The 17,455-nt window shown below is 51.1% G+C and overlaps 1 protein-coding gene across 11 annotated transcripts in view; it reads right to left on the reverse strand.

The window, feature by feature from the left end:
- IFT56 (intraflagellar transport 56) overlaps window positions 1-16,123 on the reverse strand; it is an 83,641-nt gene extending 67,518 nt beyond the window's left edge. For 4 of the 11 annotated variants that reach the window (XR_016231846.1, XM_017338039.4, XM_008249290.5 and 1 more), the window contains exons 1-5: window positions 15,901-16,037; window positions 14,704-14,841; window positions 9,667-9,759; window positions 7,581-7,695; window positions 6,977-7,026 (exon numbers count right to left, since the gene is read on the reverse strand). Coding sequence is in view for 10 of the 11 variants with exons in the window: in XM_017338039.4 (XP_017193528.1) it covers window positions 6,977-7,026; window positions 7,581-7,695; window positions 9,667-9,759; window positions 14,704-14,841; window positions 15,901-15,903 (399 nt within the window). In the remaining variant the exon portion in view is untranslated. Of the gene's footprint in view, window positions 1-6,976; window positions 7,027-7,580; window positions 7,696-9,666; window positions 9,760-14,703; window positions 14,842-15,200; window positions 15,424-15,724 lie in introns of those variants that run through there. The other 7 variants (XM_008249289.5, XM_089329682.1, XM_089329686.1 and 4 more) reach the window with 6 other exon arrangements.
- Window positions 16,124-17,455: the final 1,332 nt, after the last annotated feature.

Raw genomic sequence — 17,455 nt, forward strand, 5'->3', positions numbered from 1 at the left:
TATTCTGATCCAGTTTCCTGTCACTGCACATACTGGTTCAAGCACTGAGGCCTTGGTCAACTATATGAGAGAACCAGATGGAATTCTGGGCTCCTAGCCTTGGCCTGGCTCAGCCCTGGCTGTTGCAAGCATTTGGGAAGTGAATCAGTGGTTGGAAGATCTCTGTGTCTATCTGTCTGTCTACCTTTCAAACAAAATGAAAATTTAAAAATTTTTTTTTAATATTTTATTTTTATTTATTTGAAAGGCAGAGTTAGAGAGAGACAGCGAGCAGGAGAGACAGAGGTCTTCCATCTGCTGTTTCACTGCCCAAATGGCCACAATGGCTGGAGTTGCACTGGTCAGAAGCCAAGAGCCAGAGTTTTCTCTGGGCCTCCCAGTGAGAGTGAGGGCCCCAACACCAGGTGCATCCTCCATCACGCTCCCAGGTGCACTTCAATGAGTAGCTAGGACTAAAATCTGCAGGATGTTGGCACTGCAGGCTGCACCCTTACCTGCTACGCCATAAATATTTAAAATAATGAAGTACAAGGCCAGTACGGTGCCATAATAGGTTAAGCTTTGTCTGCAGTGCTGGCATCCCATATGAGATGGTCTGAGTCCTGCTGCTCCTCTTATGGTCCAGCTCTCTGCTAATGGCCTGGGAAAATAGTGGATGATGGCCCGGGAAAACAGTGGATGATGGCCCAAGGTGCTTGGGCCCCTGTACCAGAATGGGAGATACGGAGGAAGCTCCTGGCTTCAAATTAGTCCAGCTCTGGCTATTGTGGCCATCTGGGGAGTCAATCAGTAGATTGAAGACCTCTCTCTCTGTCTCTTCTTCTCTCTGTAATTCAGCCTCTCAAATAAATAAATAAAAATCTTTAAAGAAATAAAGTATAGACATTTTTAGACAAAAAGAAAATAATCCATCACCATTAAAGGAAATTCTTCAAAAAGAAGGAAAATTATTCTAGGAATCACAAATATGCACGAAGAAATGAAGGGCCAGGGAAAGGATAAATATGGCTAAGTATACCAACTGCATAAAACAACAATACAGTATCTTGTGGAGTTAGAAATATATAGAGAATCCAGCCAGCGCCGCAGCTCAATAGGCTAATCCTCCGCCTGCGGTGCCGGCACACCGGGTTCTAGTCCCGGTTGGGGTGCCAGATTCTGTCCTGGTTGCCCCTCTTCCAGGCCAGCTCTCTGCTGTGGCCCGGGAGTGCAGTGGAGGATGGCCCAAGTGCTTGGGCCCTGCACCCCATGGGAGACCAGGAGAAGCACCTGGCTCCTGCCTTCAGATCAGCGTGGTGTGCCGGCCACGGAGGCCATTGGAGGGTGAAGACCTTTCTGTCTCTCTCTCTCACTGTCCACTCTGCCTGTCAAAAAAAAAAAAAAAATATATATATATATAGAGAGAGAGAGAGAGAGAGAGAGAGAGAATCAAGATACATGTAAAATTTGCATTAAGGATGTGTAGGAATAAATGATTTAAAATGAGAGAAAGTCTGTTAATTATCTGGAAACTGCTAAGAGTATTAACTAACATTAAACTTTAATATGTAAGACATATTCTATGGTAACTACTAAAATAATATTAAAAGTATGTAAATGGGTAACTGGGAGGCCAATGGAGGGGAAATCTGAAATTTTTTTTTTTTTTTTTTATTTTGACAGGCAGAGTGGACAGTGAGAGAGAGACAGAGAGAAAGGTCTTCCTTTGCCGTTGGTTCACCCTCCAATGGCCGCCGCGGCTGGTGCGCTGCGGCCGGCGCAGCGCGCTGATCCGATGGCAGGAGCCAGGAGCCAGGTGCTTTTCCTGGTCTCCCATGGGGTGCAGGGCCCAAGCACCTGGGCCATCCTCCACTGCACTCCCTGGCCACAGCAGAGGGCTGGCCTGGAAGAGGGGCAACCGGGACAGAATCCGGCACCCCGAAAATCTGAAATTTTAAAAAACCAATCCAAGGGGCCAGCACTGTGGTGCAGTGGGTTAAAGCCCTGTCCTGAAGGACCGGCATCCCAGGTTCTAGCCCGGGTTGCTCCTCTTTCGATCCAGCTCTCTGCTATGACCTAGGAAAACAGCAGAAGATGGTCCAAGTCTTGGGCCCCTGAACCCACGTGGGAGACCTCAAAGAAGCTCCTGACTTCAGAATGGCTCAACTCCAGCTGTTGCAGCCATTTGAGGAGTGAACCAATGATGGAAGACCTCTCTTTCTCCGTGTCTCCACCTCTCTCTTTAACTCTGTCTTCCAGATAAATAAAAATAAATCTTTAAAAAATTTTTTAAAACAATCCAAATGAAGACAAGAAAGGAGAGACAAGAAGAGAACACAGGCAAGTTGGGACCAAAAAAAAAAAGGACTGATGGCATTTACGGAGTTGACTATATTAACACATACATTAAACTCAGTCAATGAACAGTAGATTTTTTTAAAAATTAAGATTTATAACTGGATTGAAAATCCACACAAAACTCATTTATATGCTGTTTACAAGAGACACAGTTTAGGGGCTGGCGTTGTGGTAGTGGGCAAAGCTGCCACCTGCAACTCTGGCTTCCCAAATGGGTGTCAGTGCATGTCCTGGCTGCTCTGCTTCCGATCCATCTCCCTGCTAATGGCCTGGGGGAAGCCCTGGAAGATGGCCCAAGTACTTGGGCCTCTGCACCCACATAGGAGACCTGAATGGAGTTTCTGATTCCTGGTTTCAGCTTGGCCTAGCCCTGCTGTGGCCATTTGGGGAGTGAATCAACGGATGAAAGACCTCTCTCTCTGTAACTCTGACTTTCAAATAAATAAATAAATGTAAAAAAGAGAGAGAGAGAGTTTAAATGTAAGAACACAGAAAAGCAGAAAGTAAAAGGACAGAGATATAACAGGCAAACTAATCAGAAGAGCTGTTGCAGCCATACAAACACAACAAAGATGAATTTTTTAGAGATAAACAGAGGTTATTCTATGATATTAATGTTTCAATCCATTAGAAAGACATAATTCTAGATTCATGTGTACTAAATCACAGTCTGAAAAACATGTAAAACAAAAATCGACAGAACTAAAAAAGACAAATAGACAAACAGTTGTAACGTGAATTCTTTCTACATGTTTAGCTATTTATCTGAAAGGCAGAGAGAAACAGCAACAGACGAAGAGTTCTCCCATCCACTGGTTTACTCCCCAAATGTCCACAGGTTTAGGCCAGGTCAAAGCCAGGACCAGAAACTCAATCCAGGTCTCCCAGGTGTGGCAGGGACCCACATACTTGAGCCACCTGCTGCCTCTCAGAGTATGCATTAGCAGAAGGCTGGAATCAAGAGTGGAGCCCAGGGGACCAGCACTGTGGTGCAGTGGATTAAGCCACTGTCTGCAGCACCAGCATCCTATATGGGTGCCGGTTCGAGTCCTGGCTGCTCCACTTCTGATCCAGCTCCCTGCTAATGCACCTCGGAAAGCAGTGGAGGATGGTCCGAGTCCTTGAGCCCCTGCACCTATGTGGGAGACCTGGATGAGGCTCCTAGTTTCTAGCTTCGGCCTACTCAGTCCCGGCCACTGTGCCATTTGGGGAGCAAACCAGCGAATGGAAGATCCTTGTCTCTGTCTCTGTCTTTCTCTCTTTGCGTAGCTCTGCCTTTCAAATAAATAAAATAAATCTTGAAAGAAAAAAAAGTGCAGCTGGGACTCGAATCTGGTACTCCAATATGGGATGGGAACATCCCAAGCAGGGCCTTTTTTTTTTTTTTTAAGATTTACTTTATTTACATGAAAGGTGGAGTTGCAGAGAGAGGGAGAAACAGATGAAGAGTTCCATCCACTGGCTCATTCCCCAGCTGGCCACAAAGGTGGGGGGCTGGGCAAGACCGAAGCCAGGAGCTTCTTGCAGGTCCCCCATGTGGGTGCTGGGGCCCAAGGACTTGGGCCACCTTCTGCTGCTTTCTCAGGCACATTAGCAGGGAGCGGGATTGGAAGTGGAGCAGCCGGGACTAGAACCAGCACCCACATGGGATGGCAATATTGCAGGTGGCAGCTTTACCCACTGTGCCACAGCGCTGGCCTCAGGCAAGCAGTGACTTAAGTGCCACTCAAAATACTCACCCCAGTGTGAAATTGTAAATGCATCTAAATAATTATTTTCATATACCACCTTTGGGTGATTACACTTTCTGTGAAACAATTCAATAATATCAATTAAAAGGTTTAAGAGTTCTTCACATCCGCAGTTCTTCACACCAATTCAGTAAGTCCATCCCCAAGATATTCAGGATGACATTTTTACAATTAAAAATTAGAAATAATCCAAAAGTTAAACAACCAGAAAACGTTAAATAAATTATGGCACATATGAATGCTATGAAGCCATTTTAAAAATCGTGGTCTTGAAGCCCATCTAATAACTCAGGAATATGTTCACAGTATAAAGTAAGAGAAAAAAAGCAGAATATAAAAACACATATTTAGCGAGGGTTTCATTCTGCAAAACAAAAAACCAAACAGATACCGTGTATATCAAAAATTATCCTAAAAGGACTCTGCGCAGTGGCCCGGGAGTGCAGTGGAGGATGGCCCAGGTCCTTGGGCCCTGCACCTGCATGGGAGACCAGGAGGAAGCACCTGGCTCCTGGCTTCAGATCAGCGCAGCGCGCCAGCCATAGCACACCAGCTGTAGCGGCCATTTGGGGAGTGAACCAACAGAAGGAAGACCTTTCTCTCTGTCTCTCTCTTTCACTGTCTAAACTCTGCCTGTCAAATAAAATAAAATAAAATAAAAATTACCCTAACAGGAGATACAGGTAGAGGATCAACGGCCCCAAATCCCTGGGACTGGATATCCGCATGCACAAAGTCAGATGTCTTGGAATGATGGTCCCAAGGTGAAGCACAACATTCACTGAAGCTTCGTAATCCACATCACCACGTAGACTGAAGGCGTTTTACACAGTACTTAGCACGCCTGCATTTCCACGGCAAGACTCTCCTGCTCACAGTGCCATGTTAATGCTCAAAAACTCGTGGATTCTGGAGCATTTCAGATGCTTATTTCTACAAACAAGGGATGATGGGGCCGGCACTGTGGCACAGCAAGTAAAGCCACCACCTGTAGTGCTGGCATCCCTTATGGGTGCCGGTTCGAGTCCTGGCTGTTCCACTTCTAATCCAGCTCTGCTGTGGCCTAGGAAAGCAGTGGAAGATGGCCCAAGTCCTTGGGCCCCTGAACTCACGTGAGAGACCCAGAAGAAGCTGCTGGCTCCTGGCTTCAGATCGGCGCAGCTCCAGCCGTTATGGCCAATCAGGGAGTGAACCAGTGGATAGAAGACCTCTCTCTCTCTCTCTCTCTGCCTCTTCTTCTCTCTCTGTGTAACTCAGACTTTCAAATAAATAAATAAATCTTAAAAAAAAAAGGGGGATGTTACACTTGTCTAACATACTAAAAGACTGAAAGGTAGTTAGCTCTGAATACGGTAAATTTTATTTCCTTTATGGTGTTTTTTCTTCATATTTGTATTTTCTTTGTTTAATAGAATCAGCATGAACAACTTTTATAATTTTTTATTTTATTTTTATTTATTTATTTTTTATTTATTTAATTTTTTTTGACAGGCAGAGTGGACAGTAAGAGAGAGAGACAAGAGAGAAAGGTCTTCCTTTGCCGTTGGTTCACCCTCCAATGGCCACCGCGGCCGGTGCGCTGCGGCGGCGCACCGCGCTGATCCGAAGCCAGGAGCCAGGAGCCAGGTGCTTTTCCTGGTCTCCCATGGGGTGCAGGGCCCAAGCACCTGGGCCATCCTCCACTGCACTCCCTGGCCACAGCAGAGAGTTGGCCTGGAAGAGGGGCAACCGGGACAGAATCCGGCGCCCCGACCGGGACCAGAACCCGGTGTGCCGGCGCCACTAGGCGGAGGATTAGCCTAGTGAGCCGCGGCGCCGGCCCTATAATTTTTAAAGTGATCTAAAAATCTTTTTTTTTTTTTTTTGACAGGCAGAGTGGACAGTGAGAGAGAGAGAGAGACAGAGAGAAAGGTCTTCCTTCCATTGGTTCACCCCCCAAATGGCCGCTATGGCCGGCACGCTGCGCTGATCCAAAGCCAGGAGCCAAGTGCTTCCTCCTGGTCTCCCATGCTGGTGCAGGGCCCAAGCACTTGGGCCATCCTCCATTGCCTTCCTGGGCCACAGCAGAGAGCTGGCCTGGAAGAGGAGCAACGGGGACAGAATCCAGCGCCCCGACCAGGACTAGAACCCGGTGTGCCGGCGCCGCAGGCAGAGGATTAGCCTAGTAAGCCGTGGTGCCAGCCTAAAAATCATTTATTATAATCAAAAGTATTGCCATAAAACCATTCTGAAAAGTGTGTATTTATTTCTACAAGTCAGAACAAGGCATCTGAGTCTATTTCCTAAGAGATAATAAACAGGATAATTTACACATGAACTAGCTTTTTTTAAAACAAGATTTATTAATTTTACTTGAAAGGCAGTTATAGTGATAGAGACAGAGACAGAGATCTTCCACCCACTGGTTCACCTCCCAGACAACCACAACAGTAAGGCCAAATCCATGAGCCTGGAACTCCATCTGAATCCCCAACGTGGGTGAAAGAGGCCCACGTACTTCGGCCATCTTCCACTGCTTTCCCAGGCACACCTACAGGGAGCTGGATTGAAAGTGGAGCAGCCAGGGCATGAAGCAGTGCCCAAATGGGATGTCAGCAGTATAGCAGGTAGCAGCTTACCTGGCAGTGCCACACGCTAGCCCCTGAACTAACCTTAGTGACTGCTGCTTACGGAGAAAAAAAATCTAATATCTTTGAAAAAATTAAGAGGGTTAAGAACATTGATGAGAAAGAAAAATCTTAAAAAAGTAACACTTATATTCCACTTGTTATAGAAATACCAGTAACAGCAATTCGTTCTTAATCATCTTTCACTTTTGTTGGTAGTAACAAGGAAGAAAGAGAAAAACATTCTTGAAAGAGGAAAATGTGAAATGAGAACATAAATACCTTGTGAGCCAAGTGGAAGAGCAGACGGTTTTGGAGTCGGCTTTTTGGAGCTGAAAAACAAACCCAATGTGCTTCTTAGAGAACTCAGCGGTCTGGCACTTCTGTCCTTGAAGGAATGAGTGAGGCTAAGGTGTAACCTGCGGCTACCTCACCCTGATCTGGCTCTGCTGCAATATGCACTGTGGGAGTCAGTCGCTACCTGCAGTAGCAGCAGGCAGACATGTTCTCCAAGTCTGTGCCACCTGCTTCCATGCGGTGACCCCCAGCACAGCGCTCCACACAGAGTCCAACCGTGTGCTCCAGAAGCCGACGGAAACGCTCACAGCGGGCAGTTAAGGTCGCACCCCCACATATGAATCTATTCTCACTCAGTTCTCTGTTAATCCCTTTCCCCACCTATACCACCACACAGCCACCCTCTGTAAGTGGGATACAGGCGTTGTGGGCAGTGGCTCCACCGGCTGCACCACGGTGCTGGCCATGAGTGAAGGTTTATAGTGTCAGCTGGTTTTTCCTCAACAAAAAAAGGAATAAAGTCAGGTTTTAAATCTCCAAAATGACTTTCACTATCAGAAGCATATCAGCTATAGAAAGCTCATTTTACCTTTAAATCCAGCTTCTTCAGCTTGCTTATACATCCCGAGAAAGAAGTAGGTGCAGGCTAGGTTCACCCAGACTTCAGGATTGCAGTTTTCTGCTTTTGCTGCATTTTCATATTCCTGAAATACATATTAAGCAGCAAGCTCATTTTTAAAGAAAAAGAACTGATGGGCCTTCTTCAATAATGACACAGGATTTCTTGTAGGACTGGGGAACTTCATACATAGTGAATCCTCATGCTCCTGGAAAGGTTGAACAGAGCTCAAGTTCAAGTCTACCCATGCAGGGCTAACATCCATGAAGTCTGGTATCTAACCCACCCACACCCTGCCTTTTAACCTTGACCTAGGCTATGGGACTAAAGAAAGGAAAAGAAACTGAAATATTTATTTCTGCTAACTTAAAAGGACATAAAAATACCTTCTTAGAAATACACAAACTTAGTGAACTTAGAGTCTGACAGCTGTGATACACGACTAACTTCACTTCATCTAACTGCTCCCTGACTTCACTTGGTTTTATGCTTTAGAAAAAGGTGTTGGCATGGGTTTTCTTCTTGTTTGCCAAGGACGCTTCCCAAGAATCACTCTGCTACCTTTTCCAAACACTCTTTTTTTTTTTTTTTTTTAGTTCATATTTATTTGAGAGGTACAGTTACAGACAGTGAGAGGGACAGACAGAAAGGTCTTCCATCTGCTGGTAGCAGCAGCCAGAGCTGCACCAATCCAAAACCAGGAGCCAGGAGCTTCTGCTATGTCTCCCACGCAGGTGCAGGGGCCCAAGGACTTGGGCCATCTTCTACTGCTTTCCCAGACCATACCAGAGAGCAGGATTGGAAGAGGAGCAGCCGCGACTCGAACAGGTCCCCACGTGGGATGCTGGCACCGCAGGTGGAGGATTAACCTGCTGTGCCACAGCGCCGGCCCCAACACTCTTACTTTCTAATCACTCTTCCCCTGATGCTTTAATTCTTTTTCTTACTACATTCACATTATTCTTTCTTTCCTACGATAGCCTGCACAAATACTGCCAGCCACCATCCTGTCCTTTTCCTTCACCAATTTTGTTCTTCATTTCATCTCGTTACCTGTCCTTGAATGTTTTCATTCTAGTTATGCAGGTTCTTCTAATTCTCTTAGATCATATTTTTGGACTAAGAATGTGTGGGAAATGTTTTAGCAATTTCATTTATGAAGTAAAATTTGCCTGACATAAAGATCTATAATTGTATTTATATCCATAATGCTATAATCACCGTAGATATGGAAAGTTTACAATGATCAAGAAAAACAATCTAAAGTAATATTTGTAAAACTATAAAGATAATATAATCTTCTTAAGTATAAAAAATAACCTGGGGCTGGAGCTGTGGCATAACAGGTAAAGCTACCGCCTGCAGTGCCGGCATCCCATACGGCACCAGTTTGAGTCCCAGCTGCTCCACTTCTGATCCAGCTCTCTGCTGTGGCCTAGGAAAGCAGCAGAAGATGGCCCAAGTCCTTGCGCCCCTTTACCCACACAGCGACCCAGAAGAAGCTCCTGGCTCCTGGTTTTGGATGGACCCAGCTTCAGCCACTGCGGCCATCTGAGGAGTTAACCAGTGGATGGAAGACCTCCCTCCCTCTCTCTCTGTCTCTCTCTCTCTGTAACTCTGTCTTTCAAATAAATACATAAATAAATCTTTTTTTAAAAAATTACCAAGGAAAATATAAGTGAAGTTCTTTTGAAAAAAGATTCATAGAAGCTTTAATCAAAAAGGCTTATTTTTCCTCTTTTGAAGACTTACATAAACATTAAGGCTAGTATGTTGTACAATCCCATTAGAATACATGTAAAAAATTATAAAGAGTGCATGCAAAAGTAAAAATTGAGATTCATGTACCTATTCTGGAACATCCAAAGACTGCTGAAGAAACGCATTAAGAAAGTCAGTGGCTGCCTCAACAAAGAACTGGGGCTGAGGAAGACAGGGTGGCTCTTCTTCATTTCCTTCTGCATTGTTTGAACTTTACCATGACCATGTATTATTATATCGCAAAGTTTAGTAACATTTTAAACACATAGCATGAGAAAATTTCTTCCCCACTAACCTCCAAAGCTCTCTTGTAGTCACCCAGGTGAAAAGCACAGTATCCAATCCACAAATTAGTATCCTCTTCTTGTTCTCCAACTTGACGTTTGAACTTCGGGGTCAAAGTTCACAGGAAAAAATCATTAAAAGTTTTGAATACAGAACTCTGATATTCAAAGAAAAGACGATGTTAAATTGCTGATGGATGATGGGCAATCTAAGTAAGAAAAACAAGATGGCACACAGTCTGACTGCACCTACTCCTACAGGACTCAGGATAAGCGCCTTTTCATTTATTTATTTTTTGAGAAGCAGGCAGAGAGAGAATTCCCATCTGCTCGTTCACTCCCCAGATGCCCAGGGCTGGATGAGCCCAGAGCCAGGTGCTGAGGATTCAGTCCAGATCTCTCACGTGAGTGGCTGGAACTCATTTCCTGGGCCATCAGCACTGCCTCCCAGAGTCTGCTTTGGCAGGAAGCTTGAAACAGGACCCCGAGATGGAATCAAACTCAGGCACTCCAAAGTGGATCGCTGGTGTCTTAACTGCTAGGCTAAATGAACGTGCTCACAATTACCTTCTAATTATCACAGAAATTTAGTGTTTACATGTACTTTTGCTTTGCTATTTAAAAAATGTTTTACTTACTTATTTTCATTTTATTTGAAAGATAGACACAGCGAGTTCTTCCAACAACTGGTTTACTCTCTAAAAGCTTGCAACAGCCACTGCTGGCCCAGAAGGAAGCCAGGATCTCTGAACTCCATCAGGGTCTCCCATAAGGGTTGCAGGGACCTAAGTACTTGAGCATTAGCAGCAAGCTGGCTCAGAGGCAGAGCGGCACAGGGTGCGGGTGGGGGTTGGGAAGGCTTCGTGGCTCAGCCAGTCAAGCTGCCCTCTGAAACACCGGCATCCCAAATGGGCGCCAGTTCAAGTCCCAGTTGCTCCACTTTCTATCCAGCCCTCTGCTAATGGGCCTGGAAAAACAGCAGAAGATGGCCCAAGAGCTTGGGCCCCTGCACCCATGTGGGAGACCCCAAGTGAACCAGCTGATGGAAAATCCCTCTCTCTCTCTTTCTCCCCCTCTCTCTTTAATTGCCTTTTTTTTTTTTTTTTTTTTTTTTGACAGACAGTAGGAGAGAGAGAGAGAGAGAGAAAGGTCTTCCTTCCATTGGTTCACCCCCTAAATGGCCGCTATGGCCGGAGCTACACTGATCTGAAGCCAGGAGCCAGGTGCTTCCTCCTGGTCTCCCATGCAGGTTCAGGGCCCAAGCACCTGGGCCATCCTCCACTGCTATCCCGGGCCACAGCAGAGAGCTGGACTGGAAGAGGAGCAACCGGGACTAGAACCCAGCGCCCATATGGGATGCTGGTGCCGCAGGCGGAGATTAACCTAGTGAGCCACGGTGCTGGCCCCCTTTAATTGCCTTTCAAATAAATAAACAAATAGAAGCGGAATAGCTGGGAGTTGAACCAGGCATTCTGATATGGGATGTAAATGTCCCAAATGGTGACTTAACTAGTTACAGAAATTCATATTTTCAAATATTTCACACTGATTTTCTGTATTTCTGACACCACACTCCATAAAGTATCTGAGTTGTTCAATGATTCTGGCTGATACATAAGGAACAAAAGAATTATGTGTGAAACGTAAAGCCGAACCGCTGAATGTCTGAGAAGAGGAGGACCAACGGCAGGCACAGCTGCTAGCAGGGGCGTAACGTAGCGCCCGACTCCGACCCACACTCTCACCTCCACGCTGCACTGCACTGCATGCAGCCCCACGCTTCCATCCTGGCCAGGTGGCATGCACGTACTTACTACCAGGCTACACCTTCCACCCAGGAGAGGCCATCCCAGCACCCAGCACCCCGCAGAGGCCATCCCAGCATCCATCACCCCGCAGAGGCCATCCCAGCACCCATCACTCCACAGAGGCCATCCCAGCACCAATCACCCCGCAGAGGCCATCCCAGCACCCATCACTCCACAGAGGCCATCCCAGCACCAATCACCCCGCAGAGGCCATCCCAGCACCCAGTACCCCGCAGAGGCCATCCCAGCACCCAGCACCCCGCAGAAGCCATCCCAGCACCCAGCACCCCGCAGAGGCCATCCCAGCACCCATCACTCCGCAGAGGCCACCCCAGCACCCATCACTCCGCAGAGGCCACCCCAGCACCCAGCACCCCGCAGAGGCCATCCCAGCACCCAGCACCCCGCAGAGGCCACCCCAGCACCCAGCACCCAGCACCCCGCAGAGGCCACCCCAGCACCCAGCACCCAGCACCCCGCAGAGGCCATCCCAGCACCCATCACCCCGCAGAGGCCATCCCAGCACCCAGTACCCCGCAGAGGCCACCCCAGCACCCATCACTCCACAGAGGCCACCCCAGCACCCAGCACCCTGCAGAGGCCACCCCAGCACCCAGCACCCCGCAGAGGCCACCCCAGCACCCAGCACCCTGCAGAGGCCACCCCAGCACCCAGCACCCCGCAGAGGCCATCCCAGCACCCAGCACCCCGCAGAGGCCATCCCAGCACCCAGCACCCCGCAGAGGCCATCCCAGCACCCTGCACCCCGCAGAGGCCATCCCAGCACCCAGCACCCCGCAGAGGCCATCCCAGCACCCCGCACCCCCACAGCAGGAGAGCCTGCCACACTTTTAGAGTTAAGAGGGTTCAGAAGAGCAGCCTCATGCACGTTCATTACGAACAAAGGTTAGGACTCCTAAGCCAGCGAAACAGGAAGTCCTGTTCTGGAGGAAACGGCTGAGACCTCAGCAGGGACTGGGAATCAGCACCGTGAGGTGAGGTTTCAGTCTGTAAGAGGGAGAAATCCAACAGCAGGCCGGCACACAGTCACAGAACTTCCAGGGCCTTCCTCAGCACAAGATGCAGCTACGCCTGAGACACCGTCCTGTCTGGGACAAGAACCTACACCTGCAGCCACTACCGGAACACAGAAGTCCTCCTGAGACAGCACGTGGCTCAGCAGGTCCCACGCAGCTGAGACGCTCATTTCAGACGCCCGCATCCCACACGGGGTGCCTGGCTGAGTCCTCCCTCCACTTCCAAGTCCAGCTTCCTGCCAATGCGTGTTCTGGGATGCAGGAGGCAATGGCCCTGCCAGCCATATGGGAGGCCCAGATGGAATTCCATGCTCCTGGCTTCAGCCTGGTTCAGCCCTCGCCACTGTGGGTATTTGAAGAATGAACCAGGGTTCGGTGTTGTGGCAAAGCAGGTAAAGCCACCACCTGCAGCACCAGCTGCTCCACTTCCGATCCAGCTCCCTGCTAATGCACCTGGGAAAGCAGAGGATGGCGGTCCAGGTGTTTGGGTCCCTGCACCCATGTGGGAGACCTGAAAGAAGCTCTTGGCTCTTCGGTCTGGCTCAGCTCCAGCCATCGTGGCCATTTGGGAAGTGAATCAGCGGATGGAGGATCTATGTCCCTCTCTCTCTGTAACTCTGCCTTTCGAGTTAAAAAAAAAATGAATGAACCAGAGGATGGAAGGTATCTTTGTCTTTCTCTGGCTTTCAAATAAAATGAAAACAGATAAATTTAAAAAGAAATTCTCCTCTTACAAAACGCTGTGGATTTGAATACAGAGCCTCAGGGCTGGAAAACTCCTGATTCGAGGTCTCCCTGAATTTACTCCAGGGGTTCTCTGGAGCCATAGGAGAGGTCCTGATACTTCTGCACCCCAACCACAGCAGCTCGTAGGCAGTGACACTTCAATTACTCTCCAAGCATGCGGCCACAGAACAGACCCTCCATGACAACCCAAAGGCAGTCTGGGCTCGCATAATAGGGTCATTGCTCAAAGAAAAGCGAGGCCCAAGAGTGACAAGCACTAGATACAGGCACAGCACTCCGTCCACTGGCTTAGAGAGCAAGAAGGTCTGTCCACGTGAACTCCCCCACTGAGAAGATGAGAGAGCTGACGTCAGAGCCGCTGAACAGGGCTCGATGCTAGAGACCTAGTCAGGAACCTGGAGCCACACACGGAAGCCGAGGACATGAGAGCTAATGCAAACAACCCTGGCTGACAGGCTGGGAGTAGTGCGGCCGGAGCGGTGCTCCGGAGGAATGACTGCGGCCCAAGAAAGTGCTGCCCACTCTCACCCTGTGGACGTCCTGCACCTCCTCACAGCGCCTGCCCCAGGATGCAGCTTCTCCCCGCGCGGCCTCCCTGGGCCATCGACATCAGGAGACTGCGGCTCGCCCCAGCGCAGATTCCTGGGCACCACTGCAGACCCACAGGCTGAATCCCTCAGGCAGGAGCCCAGGAGTACACACCTTGGTCCGTACCTTATGTCATTCTAACGCATACCAAGGTGAGAACTACTGCCAGACAGTGGAAACATCTCCTGCGGATAGATTTTCAGCAATATGGCAGAATCTAAACTTGATTAAAATTCTATAATGCATGGTGAGAATTATTCATAAAGCGGTCAGGGGTTGGGATAAACAATATATGAACTGATCCTGCATTAAATGTCACTCAATGTTTTTAGGTCTGATTCACCTTAAGTTGGATTAGACACAACCAAAAGCAACCCTCAGGAAAGTTATTCTTTAAAGTTCATTTTCTAGCCTCTTTCTAAAGAAGCTTTATCTACCCACCTATGTACCCATCTAAAAGCCAGACTAATAGAGAGAGAGAGAGAGAGAGATTGATTCTCCATGTGCCGGTTCACTCCCCAGATGCCAGCAACAGCCAGGGCTGGGCTGGGCCAGGCCAGGAGCCAGGAGCCAGGAGCCAGGAGCCAGGAGCCAGGAGCCAGGAGCCAGGAGCCCCGTCTGGGCTTCTCACGTGACCGGCTGGGTCATCTGCTGCCTCCAGGCACCAGCAGGAAGCTGGACAGGAACCAGAGGGAGATCTCGTCCCAGGCACGCGAGAGTCGGATGCTGCAGTCGGCGCATCCAGGTAACAGGTATGCAGGTAGACGTGCGGGGATTCCCTGAAGAAGCCGCACAACGACCAGCACTCACTCAGCCAAGCACCCATCGCACGCGGTACTCCCTTCGGGCAGCACTGTGTGGACACTACCTCCAGCAGGGTAATGGCGCCGGTGAAATCTCTCTGTGAGAGGAGCTCGTCCAGTTTGGGACTCTTCCTGCCTTTCTTCTTCCGTCTGTCGGCGTGCGGCGGGTCCCCGCCCACAGCAGGTTTGGCTCTTGAAAGCATCTGCGAGAGGAACCCGAGAAGCTGCAGGGCCACTCGGCAGTGAGCCCGCAGGGCCACTCGGCAGTGAGCCCGCCGGCCCGAGGCCCAGAGCGCCAGGAAAGCGTCGCGAACTCTCCCCAGCACGCATTTCTCGGGGCACCAAGACTCCCGCTCCTCCGACCGGGCGCGAGGGGAGAGGCCCCGCCTGCTTTCAGACGGCCGCTCGGCGGCGACGGACAGGGGCTGGACAGGGCTGGACAGGGCTGGACAGGGCTGCACATGGCCAAGGCTCCGCTGCGGCGGGGCCGGGCAGGCGGGGCGCCTGTGCCGCGGGTCCCAGGCCCACGCGCAGCTCCCTCTCACTACCCGGAGCCACTGACCATCGCGGCGTTGGTCCCAGACGGCCGCTCGGCGGCGACGGACAGGGGCTGGACAGGGCTGGACAGGGCGGGACAGGGCCAAGGCTCTGCTGCGACGGGGCCGGGCAGGCGGGGCGCCTGTGCCGCGGGTCCCAGGCCCACGCGCAGCTCCCTCTCACTACCCGGAGCCACTGACCATCGCGGCGTTGGTCCCAGACGGCCGCTCGGCGGCGACGGACAGGGGCTGGACAGGGCGGGACAGGGCGGGACAGGACCAAGGCTCTGCTGCGACGGGGCCGGGCAGGCGGGGCGCCTGTGCCGCGGGTCCCAGGCCCACGCGCAGCTCCCTCTCACTACCCGGAGCCACTGACCATCGCGGCGTTGGTCCCAGACGGCCACTCGGCGGCGACGGACAGGGGCTGGACAGGGCTGGACAGGGCGGGACAGGGCCAAGGCTCTGCTGCGACGGGGCCGGGCAGGCGGGGCGCCTGTGAACGGGTCCCAGGCCCACTCGCAGCTCCATCCCACCACCCGGAGCCACTGACCATCTCGGCGTTGGTCCCAGACGGCCGCTCGGCGGCGACGGACAAGGGCTGGACAGGGGCTGGACAGGGCGGGACAGGGCCAAGGCTCCGCTGCGGCGGGGCCGGGCAGGCGGGGCGCCGGTGCCGCGGGTCCCAGGCCCACGCGCAGCTCCCTCTCACCACCCGGAGCCACTGACCATCGCGGCGTTGGTCCCCGGAGCCCGCTCCTCAGAGAAGCAGCAGAGGCCGCGCCTCAGCGCGTCGCGGCATCCACGCCGCACGCTCGGTCTCCACGGCAACCCCGCGCGGCGCGTCCGTCCGGAGAAGAGCTCCCCGGAGCACCGGCGCCCGGCACTTGGGGTTCCGCGCCCCTGCGCCGCCGGAAGACTGGCGGTTGCTCTCCGGACGGAGGGTTTCGGGCCCCGCGCTGAGGGGAAGCTTGGTTTTCTCTGATGATGGAGTCCACTTTAGGAAAAAACGATTTCGAGGGGTATTGTTTCTCAAACGCACGTCTTCGGGGGAAAGTGATTTGGAAGGACCACTTCCGTCTCGGACCGCGCTGGGCTCGGAGCGAGGGCGTCCCGCAGCCCCGGCCTCTGTGGAACCTTCTGAGGAAACTGCCGCGTCCCGGGGGCTGCCGTGCACCAGAACGCGGCTTCCACGTGTCCGCAGATACGCCTACACGCAGGACGATATTCGTGGGGCCGGCGCTGTGGCGTAGTGGGTAAAGCCGCCGCCTGAGTGCCGGAATCCCACTTGGACGCCGGTTCGAGTCCCAGCTGTTCCACTTCCGATCCGGCTCTGCTGTGGCCCGGGAGTGCAGTAGAGGATGGCCCAAGTGCTTGGGCCCTGCACCCCATGGGAGACCAGGAGGAGGCACCTGGCTCCTGCCTTCGGATCGGCGCGGTGCGCCGGCCACAACGCACCGCTGGAGCGGCCGTTGGGGGGTTGAACCAACGGAAGGAAGACCTTTCTCTCTGCCTCTCTCCCTGTCCACTCTGCCTGTAAAAAAAAAAAAGAAGAAGAAGACCGACCCCGGGAAGACACCTGTCCGGATGCGGAGCAGGCTTAGGGCTGTGAGGCAGGGAATTCAACATGGCGGCGAGAGCCCTTCTGCTCTGCCAGCTCTTGCAGCTGGCCAGGGCCCCGAGGCCGCCTTGCTGAAACGCTGTAATCTGCTCTGTTGGGTTTTGTGACTCAGCTGAAATGATTGGTGATTCCTAAGCAGTTGGGGGTATTGCTTTATTTTTATTCTTTAAAAGATGTATTTATTTATTTTAAAGGCAGAGTTACACAGAGAGAGGAGACGCAGAGAGAGAAAGAGAGGGAGAGAGATCTTCCATCCGCTGGTTCACTCTCCAATTGGCCGCAACTGCCGTAGCTGTGTTATCGGAGAAATTGGCGGGGTTCTTGTCTTCACGCAAGAAAGAATTCAGGTGTGAGACAGAGTAGTGGAAAGTAAAAAGTAGCAAAGTTTGTTAGGGTAGGGACATCCGCAAGAACGGATGGACACCTCCCCAGACAGGACCTGAGAGTGCCCAGTCGCTCGGACTGGGGGGGGGGGGGAGGAGCGAGGTTACACGGTTCAGTGGTGAGAGTACACCTGACCAGGCCAGGCAGGCGGCTCAGCAGAGAGGCAGAGGGCTGAGTTCGCTGCCCGGGGGGTGTGGGGGTGGGGGGGATGTTAAGGAGATGGGTCTTTGTCTTCACACATCTCCTGAAACTAAGGATTTTATGGCTGTAAATATTAAG

This window comes from Oryctolagus cuniculus, chromosome 3, assembly GCF_051225735.1.
Source record: "Oryctolagus cuniculus isolate XC-2025 breed Fujian yellow rabbit chromosome 3, ASM5122573v1, whole genome shotgun sequence".
Classification (NCBI taxonomy): Eukaryota; Metazoa; Chordata; class Mammalia; order Lagomorpha; family Leporidae; genus Oryctolagus; species Oryctolagus cuniculus.